Below are 24,560 nucleotides of genomic sequence, written 5' to 3' on the forward strand. Positions count from 1 at the left end.
CAGTTGTTTAGAAGTAGTTACAAGAATATTCTGACTTATTTTTAAAAATGTCTTTGCGGTATTCAGTCATCACTTTTGCTGAGACCTTATCACAAGCAAAAGTGATCCAACAGTGGTTGCATGAAAGATACTAAAAAGCCTACAGCCTCAAGCTCTTACTAAAAAGGAAAGGAATGTTTGACAATTTAATAAATTAAATTAAAGGTGTAACAATAAGTAACACCATCTTCAACATCACACCGTATTAGTTTGGATGCAATATAGCTTTGTACTTTGTTTAAAATAGAACTTAAACTTCTGTCAGTGTTACATAGATTTTTATAAAGTATGCATAGTAATTTGTCAAATTCAACAACATTTTCTTTCATACTTTTTATCTTCATTTATTTCTCCTTCATGAAACGGTGTCTTCAACATATCTTCATATGGAAGACAGAAAAATCTGTTATCTGTATGTAGCAATTTGTTGACCTTAAAAATAGAAAAGGAGGAGGTACAAGCAACATATTAGTTTTTGGGGTTTTTTTAAGGATTCCCTGATGTGAATATGTAGCTGTTCTTTTTTTAGCTGTGTGAAGAAATCTTTCATCTTGAGAATAGTACCTCGTTTTATAGAATTATAATGCCATCCTAGCATATTTTGATTGAAAGCTCAACTTTATAAATATTTACTTGGAGGAAATGGGCAAGCCAGCTTTACTGTTTTAACTAAGTTATGTTTTCTTTTAATAATGTTTATCTTTAATGATTTATAGAATTGTTAAGTTGAATGGATTAATATTGGATTCAGAGTAGTTTCTAGTAGTGTACTGTCTTTTCTACATTGGAAGCAATGCACTATTTACCACTACAATTTTGACTACCCCTACAGATTTTTTTTCACCAGTAGTTATTAATAGAGTTCTGGCTCAGTGGAGAGCCAGTGTGCTGTACAGTGAGTGATAGGTATTCATAAGGAAGGGAGTCTTCTTAATGGGTTGGGGGGGAAAGGAAGATTGTACATTAGTGAAGGAGAGCAGGTAAATTGTTGCATGGAGAGGGAGCGGGGACTACAATGAGCAATACTAATAAGCGTGCAAGGCTTTAGGCACTTGCATTCACAGCAGTGTTTTGTGGAGATGGCCTCTTTAGCATTATTTGTCTTTTTACTTCCCATCCCCTGCTAATTCATTCTTGTCATCGTGAGAGCTTTTAACATAAAAGTAACGATTTTTAGTAATTCACTCTGGGCTTTATGACAGCATTAACAGGTAAATGGGGATTTTTCCTTCTGAAATATACCAAGAAAGGCTTTCATCAAGGTCAAGGATGATCTTTACTATGGCTTGATTCTGCATGTTTGCATGAGTATTCCTTTTTCAATTAATCATTGGGGATATTTACTTAAACTAGGATGAAGGATATTTTTGGGATCTGCTGTTTTACTTCAGAACAGTGGTTAAGTCTGTGTTTTGTTTTAGAGTTATATTTATGGCGATATATATGGAGAGACTATACTCTGTGTTGGACCATCAAACTGACTTCTCATGGAAGAAAATAATCTAGTTAAGGAGTGTAATTAAGTGAGGGTGAAGAACTGTGATTCTGTAATTCTGTATTTGTTTTTTTTGTTAAGGTGGAATTTCAAAGAACTATAAGCTGATATTTTATCAAGGTCAAGGAAAGAGAGATCTCTTGTATTTAGTAAATGAGGAATAGAAAACTATACTTCATATCTCAGTTTTCTTTAGCCAGTCTTGCTTAAAGATGGGCACTATTAGGCTGTAAGAAGGGTGGGATGAGATAATTGAGATACACTATTTATTTAAATGTGCATGCAGCATACTCAATGTACGGCTTCCTGTTTAATTGTTTGCTTTATTGCTTCTAGTCATCATCGCATAATAGTACTTTCTCAGAGCTCTATCAGTGAAGCCTGTATGAATGTTGGTAAATGCTTGCTGACGTAACCCATTTGATTTGGCATGTATGTTGGCACACTCTTAAGAGGAGAAGAGTTCTACGGTCAAGTGATCTAAAGTAAACAACAAACAAAAACTCTCCACACTCTTTTTTCAGCAGTATATTAAGTTTTCCAGTTTTCAAATCAGTATTAAGGATTTAGGCACTGGAGTCCCATTGAAATGCACTGGGACTTAGTACTTTGTAGAACCTTTTTATTGCCTAAATTCGTAAATTGATGATTTCAGAATAGGTCTGTGAGCACCTTTCTTTAGAAAAAAGTACTTTTAATGTGATTACAAAGGCCTAGACAGTGGTAGGAATTCCTTTCATTGGTAAGAACAGACATGTTGAGGGTCTGTTGCATTTTTAATATTAAATGCATTTCAAGACATTTAAAGAAGGCTGTGTACTACATGAAACACTTTCTGCAGTGTGTATAAAGTGTATAGAATGACAGCTTGAATGTATATTATTTAGTATATTCAGCTTATGTCATTAGAAGAAAAGACTGTTAAATAAATGCTGTGTGGCTTTTTCTAGTTTGAGTGCTCTACTATCGCATGTGAAAACATTCTCTTTGATTTTTTTTTTAAATTATTTTTTCGTACCTGATTGAAACCCAGTCTTCTCTCTGATATGTTTTTCAAAGTAACTCAGGAACTCTTGTTTGATTCAACACTTTACCCTATGCTAGCAATTTATGTCCAAGTAAGACGTTCTTCCATTTACGGGCTTTTAGTAGCTAAGCATTTGTACAAAAGTTCGTCTCTGTGTAAATAATACAAGGTCAAAGCTTCAGTAGCTGGGCTTTAACCCAATCCCCTGTGCCTGTCTTCATCAGTTAACAGATGACTTTCTGGAAAATTACAAGTACAAACATTGAACTTTCTTGTCTCATTGATAATGCTGCATGGTCAATTAAGAACTAATACAGCAACTAGATGAAAAATGGTCCTCTTTAAACACGAGAAAGGCAGAGGTTTTATTTTCATACTTAAAGCTATGTATTGTAACTTAAATATAAGAAGTTTTCAGCTTTGGCTCAGACTCTTCTGTCTTTTTAAATAGAAATCTGTCTTGAGTAGACTTCTATAACAATGTTGCTGATTCATGAGCTTTTATTTTTTTAATCAAAAACCATCTTATTCTTGTTTTTAAAAGTGGTATGGTGTCTTGCTATTTTGCGAAAGCCTGTTTAGTATGCCAGATATCTTTGCACAGGAAAGAAAGCTACTTAACAAAGCAGTTGTGAAATCGTAATGTTGACTAGTAGGAGCAGTTGTTTGATTGCAACTATGTTGTTTGATTTTTCTTTTTTTTACTGATAATTAAATGCCAATATTAAAGGGAAAAAAACCCATCCAACGGGTTTACTGTTAAGCAGTTCAGTTTTGTGTATCTGTGTTGTCAGCTCAGCTGTTTTTGCTGGGACTTGCGATTTCTGGGTATTCTGCAAAGTGCTTCTCAATCCTTTTAGTGTCATTGCAGTGACTAAATGGCACTAAAACCAGCATGGAAGTGCCATTTGAGATAAGGAAAAAAACCCCAAGTCTTGATAATTTTGATTAGATTCATCACCTAACATATTGTTTTCAGGTTTCTGGTTTAGTTTTCCATTATTTATATTAGTATTTAAATAGTGCTACATAGATGTTAGTAGGTTGGGCTGCTAGCAGTTTCTGTGACTGGGTGCATAAGTATCTACCTCTGTGCTAGAGTTGAAATAAGCACCCAGGTTAAAGTTAGGATCCAGAAGGGACTGAAGTACCTGAAGTGGAACCATGTCTGAAACTGCCTTTCTGAAAACTCCATGATCTATTTCCTAATCACAAGGAAGTCTAAATGCTGCCAGACAAATTCCCCCCTCCCCACCCCAACTTTCTGTGCCCTTCTGCATGCCTGCTACTACTCTTCCTATGGTCTTTAGGGCATTCAGTCCGCTAACATGTTATGTAACTGTCTATCTCAGACCTACCAGACTGGGTTTCATAAACAAGTCACAATCACTTTCTTCTAAAATTGGTGTTTTAACTGCTTTATGTAAAATTGATCAATAGCCTGTGGAGTGGAGACTTGGTCCCAGGACTTCTCTGTTTGCTGGGACTTCTCTAATTGCTGATACAAACGGGCCCCCTCATCACCTTCCTCAGATTATTCTCAGAAAAAAATATTCTTGTGTGTTTTGAAAGAAAGGGCATAAACAGCCTGAAGACACCTGCCTTGAGCACAGGTCTATGGACTGTTCGTTCCAGGTGGAAGGAGGTGACTAATTTACCATAACTGAAGTGGCAAGGCATGAAGAAACAAGAGATTTGGCTTTGGCTTGGTTAGGCAGTTTCACACCAAGTAGGCTAATTCTATGTCATTTTCTGCTTAGAACATTAAAAAAAAATTATATTGAGTCATTTTGTCTTTCCTCTGCACTCTGTAGGGGTTATATGTACCTAATAGAAAATCTTGATTTTTTTTTTTTTTAAACTGCAAAGGCCAAGCACTTGGTGTTTACATATAGTGGTTTCACTTCGGAGTATGTGCAGAGAGGACCTTGGGCGGCTTCTCACCACATCACTCTTAAGATGAAAGGAGAACATATGGTTGAGTGGTACACAGTCTTTGCTGAGAGCTTTGGGCTCTCCATGAGGCCCATTTCTTTTTTTCCTGATGATAAAACATGGGATTTGGGCTGAAATATTTGAGACCTTTTTCTTCCCTTCTTCTAAGTCTTATACACAAATTTCTTCTTAATTTTTTTTATTAGATTATAATTTTCAAAGTTGATGAATTAACTCATTTGCTCTTTTGTTGATAATGTTTCTTAATGATGGTGATGTGCTGTGTTGAAAGATTTAAGCAGTTGATGCAAATAAAGACTTCCTAGTCTTTCTCCAGTGTTTCCTTCCTCAGAGTCTTGAAAGTTATCTGCTTACCACTGTTCTTATGAAGAATCAAATAGTGTTGAATCTGTCCTATGTAGCTTGACTATTTATAATTCACTTCTGTATATGAAGTCCTGTAGCTATTCCAGTGTGGTGCTCCTAATGCAGATAGACCAGTTTATAAATATTTGGAGCAATCACAAAATGATAGAACAAATTAAGAGTAGAATTCCTAAGTAACGCGTAGAGGACTGACAATTTGTGGTACAGTCTCTCAAGAGAAGACCCATTCATTTTTAATAGACCTTTTTTTAGCACTACTTAGCTTTTGCTTTTAATCAAAACACTAAGGGAGAATTTCCTGTTTATTTAAAGTAAGAATTTAAAATAAGGACAGATTAATTGCCATTAAAAATTCCTTTAAACTGATACATGTGCCATAATGCCTGCTAATTAGCCATATAATGGTATATTAGAGAATAAAAAGATTGAGATTAGGGCTCTACCTGTAGAGGAGGGACAACTGATACCCGTTAATCAATTTAAACCCCTAATCATGCATTTAATTCACAGCCTTTGCAGAGGATACCAGTGAGCAGCTGTGAGCCTCAAGGCCTAGTGGTTCTGTCTAATTAGTCCCACTGAAGGCTTTCAGCCTATTCAGGAAGCCTTAATTTAGGCTGAGGGGTTTTGTTTCAAATAGCTGTTTACATAAAGTGGAAAAGTCCATATATTGGTTGCCTGTTAGCGTTTAGAAATGATGCCGTATGTACATTCATGATACAAAAAGGCAGTTTAGCCTTGAAAACCCCGTTGCAAAAAAGCTGCTTAAAACCTTGGATAGTCCTTTGCAAGGATGAAAATAAACAAAACCTCTAGTTCCTTGTATCCCCCTCTCGAGTCATGGTTGATAGCCTACCTGTGCTGTAACAGAGATGGATGTAGCTACTTGAACAGCCCAAGTTTCTAGTGAGATTAATGTTATGTGTTGGCAGGAAAGGTCCCAGCCTACTCTTACCTTTCTGGAGGGATTGAGCAACTTCTGTGTGGAGTAGCCATGGGAGGAGGGAGGGAGGGGAGGCAGGTGGCGGAGGTGGTAATTAAAACTAGTCCACTTCGCAATAAATTAGAGAGGAACATGCAAAGTTAGTGAAGAAGTAGCTTGCATGCATAATAAGAAGTATTACCATAATTCTGAGTAGTAGATGATGAGATACTTGCACTTGACATTAAATTTGTTTCTTTCTATGAGTATAAGCAGCTTTTTTTTCCTCAGCATTTCTACATCCTTGTAAAATGCAGTTTAATTTATTGGAAGGAAAACTCTAATAATATAATCATACCTTAGAGTCTTACAGACTGGAGAAAAATAGCTTTCCTTTGCTGAAGGAGCATACTTAGTTGAGTTCTTTGAATGTAGCTGCTCATTTGTTATAGGTTGTTGCTGTTGTTTTTCCACTTGCTCTCTGTACAGGGCTATCTTTACTTCTCTGCACAAGGCTTGTTTCACAAGTTATCTCTTTTATTAGATCTACTGATAGAGTTGCAAAAAACATGGATAATATTTCTGGGCACACAGACTCCTCTAAGGCTTATTAAGGCCTGGCATAACCTATTTTTCTTTGCTGTTTGAAATCCCTCCCCCATCACATAGTGATTGCTGCTAGAAATAATAATAATGATGATTCCTTTCCCTTGTTTTCAAACAGCTATTCTTAATAATTTTGAGGCTTCATCATTATTTGCATTTATATGTGTAAACCATACAAACCTCTGCCTGCTTGCCTATGGCAGTGTTGTATTATGCATTATAATCTTCTCAAATCATACAGCTCCGTTCGTCTAATTTTCACTTACTGTTTTTTTAATATTTCTTACGCAGCTCTGCGGAACTCTTCTGAGATCTGTTTCTCTTCCCTTGCTTGCTGCGTATATTCATCTCTGCTACTTTTGACTCAGCCTCATGGTTATGTAGCACTGTGTCTCTTACCTCTCCCCTCTCATTCCTTTTTCCATTTTTGACCTCTGAATATTGATCTCTGTTTCTCTATCGGCACTCTGATCCCTTCAGGAGAACCCTTATAATAGTGATTCAAAAGCTAGTTGTTAAACTAGCTACTAAAAATAATTATAAATTAAAATAAGTAAAAAATATTCAAAATAAAAACACACTCCTGACTTTTTTCTTTTAATTAATTATTCTCTTTTAATTCTTTCAAATAATTATATTTTCTAACTTTTTCTCCTACTGTTAATGATGTTCTTCACTCCTTAAATCTTATCCTCAACAACTATAAGCTACTGCCCTTGTTGAACCTTTTTTTCATTCCATTATAAGCTTCAGTAGGCAGAGTCAACGGCATTTTTGTTTAACTCTAAAGTTCTCACATTAGCATGCTATGTAAGGTATAAACATTGTCTTCATTAATGTTCTGGATGTGCCAGAATTTGCTTTTAAGGTTGAAAATTGATGGAGGTAGGCTGCATTCCTCTAGGGATTTGTTACTAATCCTTTAAAAGGCCATTTCAAATATTTTGTTTTCTGAAAGTATAAATGACTCCAGACAATTATCCTTAAAATTGTGGTTCAGTACTTTTTCTTGAAGAAGTTAATAACTCACCTAAAACTGGTGGTATTTAAATATCTTCCTTGAGTGTGCCTATCACATAGGACATCTCAAAAGCTTTGTTTGAAATATTTAAATTCATTTCAGGCTGTGGAACACTTAGCTATTAGCTACAGGTTCTCCGAAGAATTTGCTATGAATATTCAGAAAAATAGTCTGTTAACATTTCTTTTTACCTTTTCTTTTATCAGTAACAACTTGACTTGATAGAGTATGCTTTTTCTTTTTCTCCTGTTAATTTTATATAGAGAAATGTTAAATATAATTTTCATGCTTGAAGACTGAAGTTAGTGTCTACAGAGTACCTTGAAACTTAGATTTGTTTTGAAACTATTTCCTTTGAGTGTTTTTCTTTATTCACAGATTGTGTCTTAGTATAAAATGAGATAGAAACGCTAAAAGCTACATTGCTAACTGCATTATAGATATACATGTAGCTGTGTATATACTGTAGAATCTTCTTTTATCAAGAAAGCATGCTGTTATGTTGAGAAAATTGAGAGGGTAGTTCAGCACTTTTCTAGAGATTGTAAAGTAGAAATGAAAGTCCTTTGTACTTTTCTCAGCTCCTTTTATACCCATATGTTTTGCTTGGCAGAGTGTCAAAGGTGCTAGCTGGGGGAGTGCCTCTCATAGCAGGTACCATGGTCTGCCTTTCCCTTCACTCTTCCTACGGGTAACATTCAGCTTGTTGGCTGAAACATCTCCCTGTGCTCAGCTATGAGATCATGGAGGAATGTCACTGAGCTGCTTGTTTGTGCTTTTCCACTGTGTAAAAGGGTGATGTTTTCTACCACAATCACTTTAACATAGCTCTTACTTATAGTGAACCAATTTTTTTTCTGTACGGGTCTTACTTTAGTATTTGGATAACTGAGAAATTTTGCAGGGGGCATTGGTAGAGGAGGAGTATATGGAGCTGAGCGATTCCCTGTGTGGCTTTGTTTCTTGGCATCTACCAGAGAGCTTTCCTTGTAACATGATTCAGAGCTCAAAGTGTGAGAACTCTGCATGCAAAGGTGTAGGTGATCAACATGACTTAAGGCTTATTAAGAGTAAATACAGAAGCCTGATTAATGGAACTTCTCCAAGCCCTGTTTTTAGGAAACTTTGTGGTAGGCACTGAATGATACAAAAGTCTTCACTGTGGTTGTATTAAAGTTGTTGTACCATTTTCACGACAACCAGAACTAAAATCCAGTTGGGAAGGTATAGGAGTGACAGAGATGTTGGTTGAAATTTTTCATGATTTTTCACTAGATTTTCAGCAGTTATGCTCTGGGATGGGAAATCAGACCACAGATTATAATGGGAGCATTAATTCTTCACCCCTCAGAGAAGAAAATTCACTGAGTAATATCTTCTGGGCCCATACTGTTCTACCTTTAAGGAAGTCCTGGGATGTAGCTTTCTATGTGTAATGCCATTCATCTGCAGTTGGATTCAGTGTTGGCATTGTAAAGTTATGCTTTATGCAAAGGGGTAAGTAGAAACAATTGTAAAAGAAATGGGCATGTCTGACTTTTTAGTTTGAATTTGGAACCAAAGAAACCTTTGAAGAAACAAAAACCAAACCCAGCAGATTTTCTGACCTGTTGAGGGACAAGAAATTCAAACACAGTCAAGGGGAGAACATTGCACAGTTGCTCAGAAAAAGATTATTTTGATGGTATTGATAGGTGGAAGTTTATTTTAGGTGAATGTTTGCTGTTTTGACATATCTTTATATTGGTGAAAAATAGCAATAGAAAGATATCTTCAGTCATCATGCAGTGAATGTCATGTTGATTGCTATGCCAAGTAACTCATGGCTTGTTAGTACACAAATGAGCTGAAATATATTTTGGGGAGTATGTGATTAATCGGCATTTATATGGGAAGGTAAAATATTTTGCAGGTTCTCTGAAAACAGTGTATTGGTTCTAGCTTATTGCTGCAAACAGAATAATCTCTCACTGAGTCATTGAGATGTCAGTGTCCAGCAGTACGGTCTGACTTGACTAGCAGTGTTCTTAAAAGTTCAACAGATGTTTAATTTCTAAACTGGTGGGATCATAGTTCCTTTTTCTCTTCCTCTCAGGAGGAGATATTTATTGCTTTCCCCTGAGAGCGTGTTATCTTTTATGCTTTTCATGCTAATTTACTTAGCGTTATATTTGAATAAAAGTATGTTTCGGAAAGAGGGTAGGGATAGATGGCTTTTAAATAAGTGGTTATTTGATTTTTTTAAAAACTATTAATTATAAAATATTTTAATTGATACTGATCTGTACATTTTATGTAATTGTAAACAACTCATTGAATTTTGTAAACAACTCATTGAATCCATTGAGTGAACAACTCAATGGATTTAAATTTCCATTCTTCCTTATGCAACTAAAACATGACAGTATTGTTACTGCAGTAACAACTTGTAATTGAAAATCCCTCGCATTTTTCTAATTGTCCAAACTTAATGTTGTACAAAAAGTCGAACTGATTTAAATGCAGTGAAAGAAACCTGTTTTAATCCAAATTTTTAACACATTAAAGTAATAACAGTAGAAATAAAGAAACTGAACTACTTAATAGTGATTCTTTTTATTCCATTGTTAATCTTTTCTACGTTATAAGCATTGTAATTAAATTCAAACTTATTCCTGAGCTGACATAACCCTCTTATTAACACCTAACATTTGGATTCATGAGGGCAGTTTTGATATTTCATTCACTCTTGCATCTGAAACATTCATAATTGTCTTCAAAAGTAGGATTTTGGATAGGTGTTTTGAATCCTCATAGTTCCCTCTACATTTATTTTGGAAACAAGGATAAATGGCAATATCCGTTGTATGAGATGTATGAAAATTGGCACAGCCATAAGCCTAGGAATGCTGTTGACTGTGGTGTTACAATACTGGGCTTCTGTTGTCGCAGAGTTGAGTAGTGTGGCCTGATACAGCCAAGAAGAGAAAACCCTTGGCCCTGTTGAGAATTGCTGTTTCTCTGGCTTCCTGATAGTCCTGCGGAAATGAGGATCCTTTTTCCCTTCTCTCAGCATCTCGCAGACATTTGAACATGATCAATATCAGATTCAATCTCACACTGAATCTGGAATTGGAAATGAATTACAAGTTGGTATTCCTAAGCATGGTAGGAGGTGGCTTTGAAAAGTCTGGAAGAATGTGGGGCAACCCCTCTGAAATAATATGAAGAGATGGTGTTACATTTGTTTTCATGACTAAACAATTTTAAAAAAGAACAACCCAAAAAGCAGGTATATCTTTAGATATATTTTGTTATGAATTAGTGTGATAATCCAGAAGAATATTTAGTGTTTTATATTTGTTTGGCCACATAGATAAAACTTTGGAGTAAATAGCCTAGTGTGCTATAATCATGCCACAAATAGGTGAAATCTTTCACACTGATTACAGACAAACCTCAAGGTGAAGTATAGTTTATCTGCAACAGTATGCCTGCCATCTGAATTATCCACACAGAAAATAAAAATAAAGTACAATATATTAATATACTGACATATTTTAGATGTTATATAAGAATATTTTATATAACATATCTATATAATTTTGAGTCCTAGGCATTTTTACTTAATTGGCAGTTCATTTGGCTGCTTCAGTGCAGCTAAGAGTCCTCCTTTGGTTTTGGTGCACTATCACTGTTTTTCTCCAAGCTCTGTTTTCCTGTTCCAAATGGCAAACTAGTGGCTCACAGTCAATGAGATACTCTTACTGTCTGGAATAAAACATGATTGAGGACAAGGATGGAGAGGAGGAGGGCTGGACAGTCTCTTCTTTGTTTCCTAATCCTTCACTGCTCAACAGAAAAGCAAGCTGTGGAAATGGCAATTCTTTGGTGTCTCATGCCAGCCTCTGTTCCCACACTTTCCCATTTACTGTAGTTGATTTTTCTTCTCAGGTGTGCCAGTGAAGCTGCTGTTAACAGATCAGAGCTGTCAGGTCTTCCTTTGTAGGGAACACGATCTGTCAGGGAAGAAAAGGGCAACAGTGATTGCTCTGAGCTGTCCCAGATCTTCCTACCATGTCCCAACTTGTCTGTTTAACCAGTGATCATTTCCAATATCTTTTCAACTCTGTTACCCACAGAATTATCCAATTATCATTGTCCAATCACTTCAATATTCAAGTATGTGTTTCCCACCTGGTCTTCCAGTCACTGTTTACTTCAGTTCTAGCTAATGTTTACAGCCTTTCAATAATCCTTTGCCACCTCTTTTCCCCCAGCCATCCTTTTTACACTCTTGACTGCCGTTCTAGGGTCTGTGCAGCGCTCACAACGTCACGGTATTCTCTGTGTTCCCCCTGTACCTGCCTGACCCCCATTGCTGCGCTCGTCCTGCAACTTTGTGTGATCATTTCCAAGCAGTTTGTCATTGCCTGGTTGTCACATCCAGATCTCCAAAGATGAGCTTGCCTTCAGATGCATCTCAGCCATTCTCAGTCTTGTTGTTGCGCTCTTCTTCTCAATATCATCCCAGTGTAGAAAATATCTCCCAGCATTACTCCAGCCATTTCAAAGACAAAATGAGTAATGAAATAGTCGTTATTACCATTGTGTTTGTTTTTGAATGTAGTGTGGTTGCTCACTGGGTCATAGTTGATTTGCATTATTAATGAAAATACTCCTGTAATTTCATTAGTGTTTTCTTTAAGGGAAAATACTATTCCCAACTTACCAGTTTGATGTGGGATATTTTAATTTTTATTGAGTGAAGTTTCGTTTCAAAAGTTAGTGTTCTAGATACTGCTATCTCAGACTAGTCCAGTATCCGCTAAAGTCAGGTCAGATAACTATCTTGCCAGAAAGCAGAACTGAGGGAAAGAAAAAATAAAACTGAACACTTTCTTACACTGGGAGCACTACCTACTGCCTGAGGTTTTATGTAAATGTCATCATCTTACATAGCTCAATATAAATATTATTATTTTAAATTGGTATTCTAGCTAATTTAATGAATAACCAGGTCAGGACTTATTTATGCTAACTGCTAGACAAACCAGTAGCATGTGTTCATGTAACAAAGATTGACTGTAAAGCTATGTGTCTTGAAAATAAACTGTTTGTTCAAGAGCAATTTTAAAGAGTTGTATCTAATTTTGGATTAAGAAACTAAAGCATGACTCTCACTGTTGTTGCTTTCAGCTTCTTTGTTAAAAGTGATTATTTCAGAGAGCTAGTCTCTCTTAGCATCTCCTGGGAAATATGTCTTTAGGTATTAAAACAGAGACTCAGTGTTAGTATCAGTGCAATACAGTACCTGCCAATATTTTTTTCATTCCTACCAGGCAGAGTATTTAAATAACTATAAGATGCCGTACATCTTCCCAGAAGTCTTTTTGCCTAAAAATTTATGGCTTTTTCTGACCTAATCATATATGTTCAGAATTGCTGCAGAATAAAGAACAGAAACAAACCATTTAAAACAACATAATGTATAAATGGTTTTTATTTTTCTCCCTTGTTTATTTAGCTTATTGCTATAATACTTCATCTAACTCCTGTTCAGTTGACCAGTACATGAGTATTGTGTAAATTGAATGTCTATAGCTTCTAATGTTTGGATTACATCTTCTCTCAGTATAAGAGCCAGGCATAAGGTCAGTCTGGATTTGAGGCATTTTAGTACAGCTCCCATTTAATCCGTTGTTTCAGAGAGAGGCAGATGTGGCTTAAAACTTCCGTCTCTCTCTGGTTATTCTAGTTTTTTTCCAGCCATAAGTGTACAGTAAATTATTGGTTTCTGACATCTCCTGATAGTGTGGTAGCCAAGACAGAAATGTAATTGTAATTCATAGTGTCTTAGCAACATAAAATACTTCAAGGTTATATTTCTAAGTGGGGAAAAATATTTTGTGGGTGCCTAAAACTTAAGTTTAAAAGCCAAGGCCCACAAAGTTTCTTTTTATATTTTATAAATCAGACTCTGTATTTACAGTGCAGCTTGCTTTGCCCAAAAATATCCCTTAGTAACAGAAATAATGAAAAAGAACATTTATTAATAATTTCATCTCTCACTAGGAACAGGAACTCCTATAGCAATTAAAGGAGGGAAACAAAAGGATTTCTTGACATAATGGTGTAAACTGAGAAAAGAACAATTTATTTTTCAGGGAACTTCGCAGTGGTTTCATGGTACGAATGATCAGTTAGTGTTCAGTGCTTTTCTTTTTAGTTACATCTTGCTCACCTGTTTTCCATTGTGTGCTTAGAAAGAGAAATGGAGATGTTACTCTTCATTGGGAACACATAGAGGAATTGCAGGTTCTACTCATCCAAAGTGAGAGCCTTGCTTGTCACAGTTTATGGTATCTAAGTTATTGGAAAGAACTGGATCTATTCCCAGATCAGTATTTGCAACCATTAAACACATCTTAAAATGCATTTCAATAAACCTGCAGTCCTGGGTGGGCATTAATCAACTGATATAACAGTGCTGTTATGTTCCAACTTTTCATTTTTCTCCTTAGTGTACAAGTACCTGCTCACTTGCAGGACTGGAACACCTTCATCACCTGACATTTTTGTTCATAAAGGTGGCATACTTTTAAAATAGTGGTAGAAATGTTCACAGTTATGACTGTGCAAAGTAATGGCAGGATTTAGGTTAAAAGCATAACTTTATTTTTTTTTCTACACTGTGTATGTTCAATACTCAGGTGTTAGAGATGAACAACTGCTGTGAATGAAACTCTCTGTGCGAAGAACTACTTTCTGAGTCCAAAGTGATACAATGACCAATTCTATTCTCAAATCAGTGTTTCAGAAATATCAGTTAAATGCAGTTTTGGCTCTTGTGCTTTATGCCAAAGTAGAATTCAAAACTGAAATTTCTGTTCTTACACAGTTGACTGTTTTGGGAAAATCCAAAGGCACAGCATTACTGCCTTCATTAATTGCTTCATGTCTTTGGGAAGGGAAGACTGCAATACCTGTAAAGGAAATTTCAAAATAGTTTCTTTTTAATATGCACTGTTCTGATTTCTTGAGCTTTGTAGCCTGCAAGATGTTTTATTTAGGCTGAACAAGGGTAGTATATGAAGAGTAAAAATATTTTAAAATTGGAGAAGTTGAGAGAAAGAGAGTGAGTGGGACAAGATCTCTGTGGATCTACCTTGTCCTTGTTTTTCTTTGAAAATTATTTGTTGTCTGTGAGAACAGGTAAACCCAATAGGTTAGGTTAGCTTAGCTGCGTGTCTTTGGACAGAAAAGCCACTTTCAGAAAAATACTTTGATTTTTTTTCTTTAGTTATTTTTCCCCTGTAACGTGATGTGACATTGCTTTGCAGTGTGTGCTTGAAATAGTATTCAAAGTCTGCTTGCTTCTTAACTGTGTATGGTTTAGGTCTTCCATGTTCAAAAAGGATGAACTCAAACTAGAATTTAAGATGACTAAAAGGTGAGCGAATCTGATGAGAGGAAAACCAGATTAGATTAGTTTGTTCATTTCTAACAGCAACAAGAACACAAAATCCTAGAAGATGGTAAAAAAGGAAAAGGTTGCAATCTGCATGTCAAAGGGATAACATCCCCCCAAGAAGTGTGTGGAGAGATCTGAATTAAAGGGCAGCTCAAGCACAGGAAGAATGAGGAATTTACTACTCAGGGATATGTTTAACCTGAGGATTAGAGAAAGATTTCTAACCATTACAGCAAGAGAGTTATGAAACATCTTTCCAGTCAACATAAAACCACAAAAATATTCCCCCCACTTTCTGAAAAGTTTCTGAAAGAGGTTAAGTTGTATGTAGTGTAAATACTGGGGAATTGGGAATGTTCTTATGTTCTGATGAAGTATGATTGTTTGCAAGAATCACCTAACACTGATTTTAAACCTGTGATCTTGTTTGTTAGCATTTTACTAATAACTTCGATAGCAATTAGGTCAGTCACTCAGGTCTTATGTAACGATGTAAAGTCTTTCAATAGAAGAAAACTGCTGAGATCTTGTGCTCTGAAAATCGGTGTTAAATGCTGTACTTGTGAAATGGAGAAGAAATGGGGCCAAGAGTATACTGGCTCTTTGGCACTTGGCTAAAGACACAGTCTGTCATGCAGCATTTTTATAAGACATAGGATAAATTATTATTCAGATATATAGGTTTTGGGAAATCAGGTTTTCCGTATCCATCTGAGCTGAAGTTTAGATTGACTGTAGATATGGCCTTGATTTTTAACCGTCTTAAGCTGCATGGTTCAAATTTGAGGCACTTTGTTCCAGTGGCACATAACTTTTTTGTTTTCCCCCTAAAGTAGAACAGCACAGTGTTTGTACCCCTGCTATCATCAGCTTTCCTATTTAAACACGTTCTCTGCTATTTTTCAATACATTATATTTGTATATGCTACCAACAGGAGGTTTTTAAGGTGGGAATAAAGGCAAATCTTGCCTCTATGAGTTTAGCATTCATTTAATGCTAACTTTCTTTGAACCTTCACATCTGTTTATTTCAGTGTTTGAATCCTTGTAAAAATAGTTGTGGCACAGTCCAAGAAACTGAAAACATGATTTCATATAATTGTTCTTTTAAGTAGCAGCATGAAATAATTAGTATGGCATACTTTAATTGGTGGCATCCTGTTGACTTTTTATGAAAGACTTGAACTGTAATAAAAGCAGAGAACACAAGTTGGTTAGTTCCCATAACCCAGTGCTGTCATCTTTGGGGGAAAGAAAAAGCAGCTCTGTTGTATATTTAATGGCAGATCCAGTGTGTAATAGGTGTTCTGCTTTTTTTTTTTTTTTTTTTTTTTTACCAAATATCCCCTTGGGAAGGATTTTTGACAGGAAAATTACAGGATTGGTGCCCACTGTAAGATTTATGTTGATAATTGAAGCTGCTGCTTCTCAGTAAAAACATAAATGCAGCTTAAATAACTAGGCTAAATGGAAAAAAAGATTTTAAAAAAAATTTAAAAATAGTATAGATAAGTAGAAAGATTATAACTTAGTTGTCAAGGCCATTATACCCCTCAGGCAGTTGTCACTAAATCTGTGGTTAATGCTCACTATGTGCCAGTCAACTACTCGTGCAACTTTTGTCCCTTTCTGCTTCAAGCAATTACATGAAATTTTCTAGAGAAATGTTACTTTATAAAATGCTAGGATAAAAAAAAAAAAGGACATTTCTGACATTTTAACTCCTCTAATGTTACCCAGCAAAGAAATTTAAAAAGTATATGAGCATTCCTGGAGTTTCCTGAGTATTTCCCCCCTCGCCCACCTCCCCCTCCTCCCCCCCCCCCAAAAAAAAAAAAAAAAAAAAGTTTTGAGTCTCAGTTTTCAAGGAAGTTTAGAGGTCAGTCTTTAAACTTTCATTCTGTATAGTACTTGAAGTTAGTGTACAGTGACTTGAACATCAGTATGGAAGTGTGCATACAATATATCTGAAAATGGTATTTCATTTATTTGTGATCTGGGCCAGGCTGACAGAAACAACAGGAGACTTGTACTATATTGTGTGCTGGTTGACTAGTATAATCTGTGAAAATACAAACGTGATACATACTAGCATATGTACAAACTTTGTTTTTTTTAAAACAATTCTTAACTATCTTTAAACCTTTTACATTGAACTTGGTTTTTTATATTTCCAGAGTGACTTATAACCAATTGATTTTAGTTCTCTAATCCTTTGTTTCTGTGCCTTTCCTTGTGAGGTACATAAAAGTGAGTAAAAGTATAAATGAAATAAGGTTTTTATTCTTGTCCAGGCATTTTTACCTTGGAAAGAGACATGTGAATTTGGTCACCCCAATTGTGAGGGCAGCGTTATTGCATGAGGGGCTTTTCACAAATGCTGTGTAAAAGTTCAGGATGAGTAGGCACAAATGCAGTTTGCAATGACTGAGACGTGCTCTCAGGGCAAACAGAAGTATATTAGAGCCTTTTTTAGCTACTGCAAAAGACCAGTGCTGGTTGGCACAATTTTCTTCTCTTGTACTTTTAGCTCTCCTCTCGCTGGATTTGGCCTGTGCCCTATCTCTAGGAGGTGCAGCTCAAAAACTCGCTTTATAGTGAAGTGCGGGGCTGGGCTGCATGGTGGTCTAGAGCCAGAAAAAGGATTTGGGAGTTTCCTGGCTTCCGTTCTGTCTACCCATACTTTAGTTTTCATGTCTCAGGCAGTTGTTGTAGGTAAAAGTAAATGTAAAATATAATTACTTGTTTGCTTTAGGTACTACAAAGTCTTGCAATATTGTGAATATCTGAACAGAAATCGGGAAATTAGATAAATGATAAAATATTTCTTATAATTTAGGTATATAGTCCTAAATACAATACTACTTATATTATTTTTCCTCAAAGCACTAAAGAGTATGTTTATTGCTGTTTGAGTTATTTTGTATTTAATGATCAGTAATGTTCATATAAAACTATCTTCTTTTACTGCATACAGAATGCAAACATATTTCAGTGTAGTCAAGCCATACAAGATTTGGGAATGTGCAGTTAATGCTAGCTGATTAGTGTAACATTTAATTTGAATTGATTATCTTGAGGTGAAGGAAATATGAAATAAACTTTACATGAAAGTTCTACATTTTAGAATATTTTTATTTTTTTATATATATGTATTATATATATTATACTCATACACACACATATAGCATATATTGAAAACAGAGCTCCTGGGACTCTCCTCTCCTTGTCTCCTTCCCTTTTTCCATACCAATTTATGGTCTATTAACCTGCAGTGAATAGATCTTGTATTTCTTTCTGGTGCTTCTCAGCTGTTCAAAAACCATGTTATTAGAGTTAATAAAGAATCTTGGCATCTAAAATTGTAATAATCAGGAATTAGTGACCCAAGACACTAATTTTATCCATGGCAAAGTTGTATATCAAGAAAGAGAGAAATAAGGAAAACAATAATTTAAAATTGAGTCAACAGTTTAAAGCCCCGGAAGTTTTGGTAGCTGCCTATTTCTAATTTGGAATTCTTGGGCACCCAGTTGGTTGCCATATTCTTTTGTGGTATATATCCATCCAGACTATTACAGGTTTTTTTCATGCCAATTATCAGCTTGCAGTTTAAATTAGTTTGAAATTGAATGCTTTTCTAGAAGAGTATCTTGTTTGCTTGTAACTTTTCTTTTATCCCCGATACTGTTGTCTCACATTGTATCAGAGTTCTACATTGGAGACAGTAAAAAATTTTATAATGTAAAAAGTTGTTTGAGTTTTCCCTGACGCAAGAGATGTAAGAAGCACTCAGGCACTCCGTGTATTTGTACCTAAATAGTACTGCTTAACAAGTGACTAAAAAGAGATGATATTACAAGTAAAATAAAGCAACTTTGTGAGTGTTGGAAATACTAGACTTACTCTGCAGACATTGCATGAATTAATGGGCTTTCCAAAAGGTTAAATGAGGTTGGCTATGACTTTGTGTTACAAATTAGAGCAGTATCAGTTTTGCTGGTAGACATGGTCTGATGTCTGTAGAGTATCTGTAGGATTAGTTTTTCATAATTCTACATATACATATGCATGTATGTATAAATTTATATACATGAATAGATCAATATAAAAATGGATGTGATTTAGGAATATGGCAGATTAGTTCACTAATATAGGTCACCTGTTGAAAAAATGCTTTTGAATGTATTCACTTGGGACAACCTTGCACACAATGAAGTGCATTAAGGGTTGGTTTGTTTTTTTTTTTCACTTTAAAAAGATATTAATAGCTGTTCTTATTAAATCCTGTACTACGGGGTGATGGTTAAGTAATTGTATTGCAAAACACAGTGCCTGTACCTTGCAACAATCTCCTAAGAAAACTTTGCATTTTTATCTTGCAGGCTCCCGTCTTCGGCAAGAAGACTTCCCACCTCGAATTGTCGAACACCCTTCTGATCTAATTGTTTCCAAGGGAGAACCGGCAACTTTAAACTGTAAAGCAGAAGGAAGGCCGACCCCCACCATCGAGTGGTACAAGGGGGGAGAAAGAGTGGAAACGGACAAGGATGATCCGCGCTCCCACCGCATGCTGCTGCCGAGCGGATCTTTATTTTTCTTACGCATAGTCCATGGGCGCAAGAGTAGGCCAGATGAAGGGGTCTATGTCTGTGTGGCAAGGAATTACCTTGGGGAAGCTGTAAGTCATAATGCGTCGCTGGAGGTGGCAAGTAAGTACAATGTTTTTTGTGGTGTGTTGGGTTTTCTTTGTTTGTTTTTTTCCTTCCCCCCCACTGTTTTGTAACAGCCGCTTGCTTAGATGTTATTTGAAGATAAACCAAGTATGAGCTACTTCTGAGGCATTGACTTAAAAGTCATGAAGGAATTATATGGTTAATTATTATTGATACAGAGATAAGAAAATAGAAGAATAGTCAGAAGAGAGGTATCATATCACTGTAGAAATTTAGGCATTTTTGTGTGTTCTCACTACTTTTATGCTTCTATGCAATTATGATTACTTAATGTTTGTTAGATTTTGTATACTTAATTTCAATTTATAGATGTTTTTTCCTCTCCAGATAACCATACAAAATGTAATAGGAGGCAGGGTAGCCAGAATTTGATCTAATAGTGTACCTTTGGAATTGTTGTTGCACAAGTAAACACTAGAAAAAAATAATGGCAGATTTAGAAACACTTTTTTTTTTCCCCCTCAAAGAAGTGGCCCACAAATTATCTCTCTAGTTCTAAGTATTTGGCCAACGGAAGGAGCAATCAAGTATGTTCACATCACTTTGTAATGCTTATCTCTTCCTGTATACCCTTTAAACTCTACTTATTTTAAAGGAAGAGAGTGTACATGAAAGGGTTTTAAGCATTCATATGGAGGGACAAGTGTAGGTCAAAAAATATCAGTTTTGGAGTACTGAAGTATGAGAGGAAACCTTGTAATTCAAAAGTTAGGTATCTGTTGTCAGTTGCTTCTATAGGCTTCCTCTGTAATCTGTAGCAATTCATCTGGTGTCATGTTGAAGAGCTAGCACAGAACTGGTGAGTCGCACTCTGAAAACACTGATCTCTGTTGACTAAACAATTCATTATTGTTAACTAGCTTTGATGAGGCTCCTAACTTTTAGGCAAATTAAATGCCACCGTTGGTATATAACCTTAGAAGAAGGGCTATATTTTCATAACGCTCACAGAAGACAAAGGAAATAGACTATGAATTTGTGCATTTACTTGAGCCCTTTGTCTAGTCTTGCTTGCATTCACAGAAAATCCCAAGGACTTTCATCATTCTTATACCAGAAGGATCTCAAGCATCACATAAAATACAGTGAATACACATGATTAAGATCTATGGCCATGCTGTTTCCTTGTTACCACTTTTAGTGATAAAAGTAATTAGTGTCTGGCTTGCTGGAAGTATGCTTATCCAGTAAATGTATAACCTGTTTAAATTATCTGTTGATTGGTTACTCCCAAATGTTATATCCAGTATCTCATAGGTGTAATTTTGAGTCGGTGTTAATGTTTAAGAGATTTTGATTTTTATCTAATTGCTGTTGTTTACTTTGTAGCACTGCTCATTGATTCTTAAAATAAGTTTTAATGTTCTGTCCATGCAGCAAAGCAGCGTGGACACAGCTGTGCTTATTTCACGTTCTTTTGGTTTGTGATATACCTTGAAGTAATGTTTGAAATGCACGTAGTATTTCTGTCTTCCACGATTTTTCATCAGAATCCAGAAACATGAGGTAGACTTCAGTGGGTGGCACACTATGGTATGCATCAATTAAACTGGTGTGTAGTTGCTAAATGTTTGTCACCCCTGCCTCAAGTCATCTTCATGTAGAGTCTAACTGACCGCAAAATATTGATGTCACCACAATTTTTTTAAGAGCCTCTGCCAACACTCAAAACAAAAAATAACAGATCAGTATCTTCTTAAAGGGGTTCAAATGTACACTGCCTAACAATACTATAGCATTAAACTGTTAATCCAGCCTAAAATTATTCTCATATCGAGGGCTAGTGTCAAAAAATGAACACCAAGAATGTAAGAAAAAAATGTCAGTCTGTATTTGGAAATAAGATTTGTAGATATAATGGTATACAGTTTTAATTGTATACCAGCAGATTATAGACAAAGAATTCTAACAGAAAAGGTTATGATTTTAATAGAAAAGGTAATGATGTGACAGTGCAAAAGCACCAAAGCATTTTTTTAAATAGCACAGGAGAGGTGAGGAACAAGGAAAGACTTGAAGGCTGGTGGAATAAATTTGCATTAAATTCAAAATCTGTGCATTAGAGCTTTAACACTCTCATCATTATAAACTGTAGCTACATTCACAGTGGATTGCTGCAAATCAGCAAACTGTTTTGATTAGCTTCTCAGTACACCTGTTTTGAGCACCACAGCATTTACATTTGTATACATGTAGTCATATACAGTTGCTGTTTGAGAAATCCTTATGTTAAAGTTTAATTTTTCTATGTTTACAGAGTAAAATTGCCTTTATTTGGTTTCCATTTACAAAGTACAGAAGAACATTTAGAGTATTCATTTGGTTATATCACAGAATCGTATAGGTTGGAAAAGGCCTTTAAGATCATCGAGTCCAACCGTAAACTTGACACTATCAAGACCAATATGCTTTGATGCTGCAAGTTTTAACCAAAAAACTTCAGTGACACATAGAAAGCAGAAGTGTGTTTTGCACTGTAACAGCTAGCTGTCACAGGAAGAATCAGCTCCTGTCTCCACTAGTTTGTTTCATAACGTGATAGGGAATTTATCGCAGCTTATTCTTCCATCACCTCTTATAGTAACAACTTCAATTAGATGACATTCCTTCACTGTTCAATGGATGTATAGATTTGACTTCAGATTCAGGTTAATACTAAAAAAAATATTTCATGTCTGTTGTTCGTTCATGCAGATAATTTTTTGTAAGCACTTGCAGTGCTCATCTTTGAGATGGTCCACAAAGAATTTGTTGCCTATGTAATAAGGTGGCCATGTTCCTTGAGTACACTGTGCATGGATTCCACTGTTGCAAAGAAGGAAATGTAGAGGGATGTCAAAATTACAAAAATTTCAGAAGTGCAATATATTAAAAGCTGTTTTATCATCTTATATATTTGTGTATTTTAAGAACTTTAAAGATAGCTTTAGATGTGATAGCCACAATGGGGGAGAGACTAAAATAATAAATCATAAAATTGCAGAGAGTTTTCCCTCTACGTTGTTCCTTTCTATTCATCAGCCTTTCTTTGATGACTTGACTGAGGGGTGCATGCCATTTAATCCAAAGGATGCTGCATTTTCTTCCACTGATATGTATCTCTGTCATGATAGTGTAGTCCTCAATTAATATCATTGAACATGATCTCAGTACCATTTATTATGAGCAAATTGAATTAAGTCTCTTTCTTATTCAATCTCTGCCTCTTGTGGCCCTTCCAAAACGTTTGAAGATCCCACGTGTCTACTCATAGCATTGGGGATTTGTTATATCTTCTCTCTACTGTTATTTTATATATATAAAAATATTTTTTGCGGCTGTATTTCCTGCAGTTTCTGTGGTTATTTCCTTGAAACCATGCCCCACCCCTACCCCCAAAAAAGCCTTAAAAACAAAATGATCCTTCTGGCTGGTAAAGAGTGGTATCTTTCTTAAGTCTATGAAACGAGTACTTGAACCCCCACTGACTATGTTCTATTTGATTATGTTTCAGGGACTGTAACTTTCCCTGAGCAAATAGCTAGCCACTTGATATTTCAAGAATTAAAATCTTTCAGATACTTTAGAGACTAGTAAAACTATTCTAAGCTACACAGCTCTGGGCAAAATAGCTTTGTAATTTAACATTACCTGACATTTTCTTTGTAATTCAGAACTGTAAGATCTTCATAAATGGGAAGGATATAAATTTGCATAAATAGGAACTCAGCAGAAAGCTGAATTACAAGTCAATTAAATAAGAGATGTAAATCCTGTTTAATTGGGGGATTTTTTTTTTTGTAGTTGACTGGTTTCACCCTTATTTGAAACGTTATTCCCACAAAATTTCTGAAATGGAGACTCACTGTATGTGTTCAAACTTAGTTTGCAGTAGAATTAAGTTTCAGTAGGGTAGCCCAGAAAGGGTGTGCAATGGGATAATCAGATAACAGTCTGTAGTCATCCTTCAGACTTATGCTGCTACAAGTCCATTTGTCTCCCTCTTCTTGACTTCCTGAACTAAGCCTTTTGAGCACTGGAGACCTACTTAAATTAGCTCTGTGTTTTGTTTTTGAGGAATATAACTGGTTTCGGGTTACTACCTACCAGTGACACATTCTCCAGTGGTGAAAGGTCCTAAAGACCTTGAAAAGGAAATGTCCCTGTCAAAACAAAACCAGGTAATTCTCTCTGTAAATGTCAGCTTTTACAGGTGGGAGCATAAAATGGAACCATGCTTGATCCTCAGAATAAGAGCTGGAGACCGTTTTGGCTATCACATAAATAGTTGGGAAACAAAAGTCATTTTTCACAGTAGAGAAGTAGAAGTAGTTTTTGAAAAGTGGAGAGTTAGCCATTAGCAGACTGGAAGGTGGCTGCAGCTGCTTCATATGCTTAAACTGTCAGGATTATCTGAACGGATGCACCTGATCAAGACCAAATTCAGTTATTGGTGTGTGATAGTTTGATTCAGCATTCAATTTTTTCCCTTGTTTTCCTCCAGTTCCTCCTTTTTGAGGAAACTTGTATATCTGGATCTCATGGGTGTCTATTATGTAGCATTATGTAGAAACCCACCCATGTCAAGAGTGGCAACAATAGCTGCAGGGGTATATTCATCTTTCTTTCTCTGCTCTAAAGTTTTTGAGGATGCTAAGAAAAATCAAATGCAAATGAAGTTGGTTATGTTTGCTGGTCAGTGGCTTCAAATCATGTTTCTCTGAGAGAAACTTATTTCACTTTTGCCATGAAAGTTCTCGGGTAACTTTTATCACAACGTTTCTATGTTCCCTTGACACATGGATTTGCTTCTCAAGAGCAATAGTTTTGCAAAAGTATTTGTAAAGTACATACACATGTATGTTACCTCTAACCTCAATAACAGGTTATTTTACACTAAGTAAGCTGTAGTGTATAAAAGTTTGCTCACATTTGGTCTTAATTTACAATGGATAATGCT

The 24,560-nt window shown here is 35.8% G+C and overlaps 1 protein-coding gene across 1 annotated transcript in view; it reads left to right on the forward strand.

Annotated features, from left to right (window-relative positions):
• Positions 1–24,560, forward strand: part of ROBO1 (roundabout guidance receptor 1) — a 743,951-nt gene that overhangs the window by 451,923 nt on the left and 267,468 nt on the right. The window contains exon 4 of the mRNA XM_072886039.1: positions 19,271–19,597. Coding sequence (XP_072742140.1) covers positions 19,271–19,597 — 327 coding nt within the window. The remainder of the gene's footprint in view (positions 1–19,270; positions 19,598–24,560) is intronic.

Source organism: Ciconia boyciana, chromosome 1 (assembly GCF_034638445.1).
Source record: "Ciconia boyciana chromosome 1, ASM3463844v1, whole genome shotgun sequence".
NCBI classification, from domain to species: Eukaryota; Metazoa; Chordata; class Aves; order Ciconiiformes; family Ciconiidae; genus Ciconia; species Ciconia boyciana.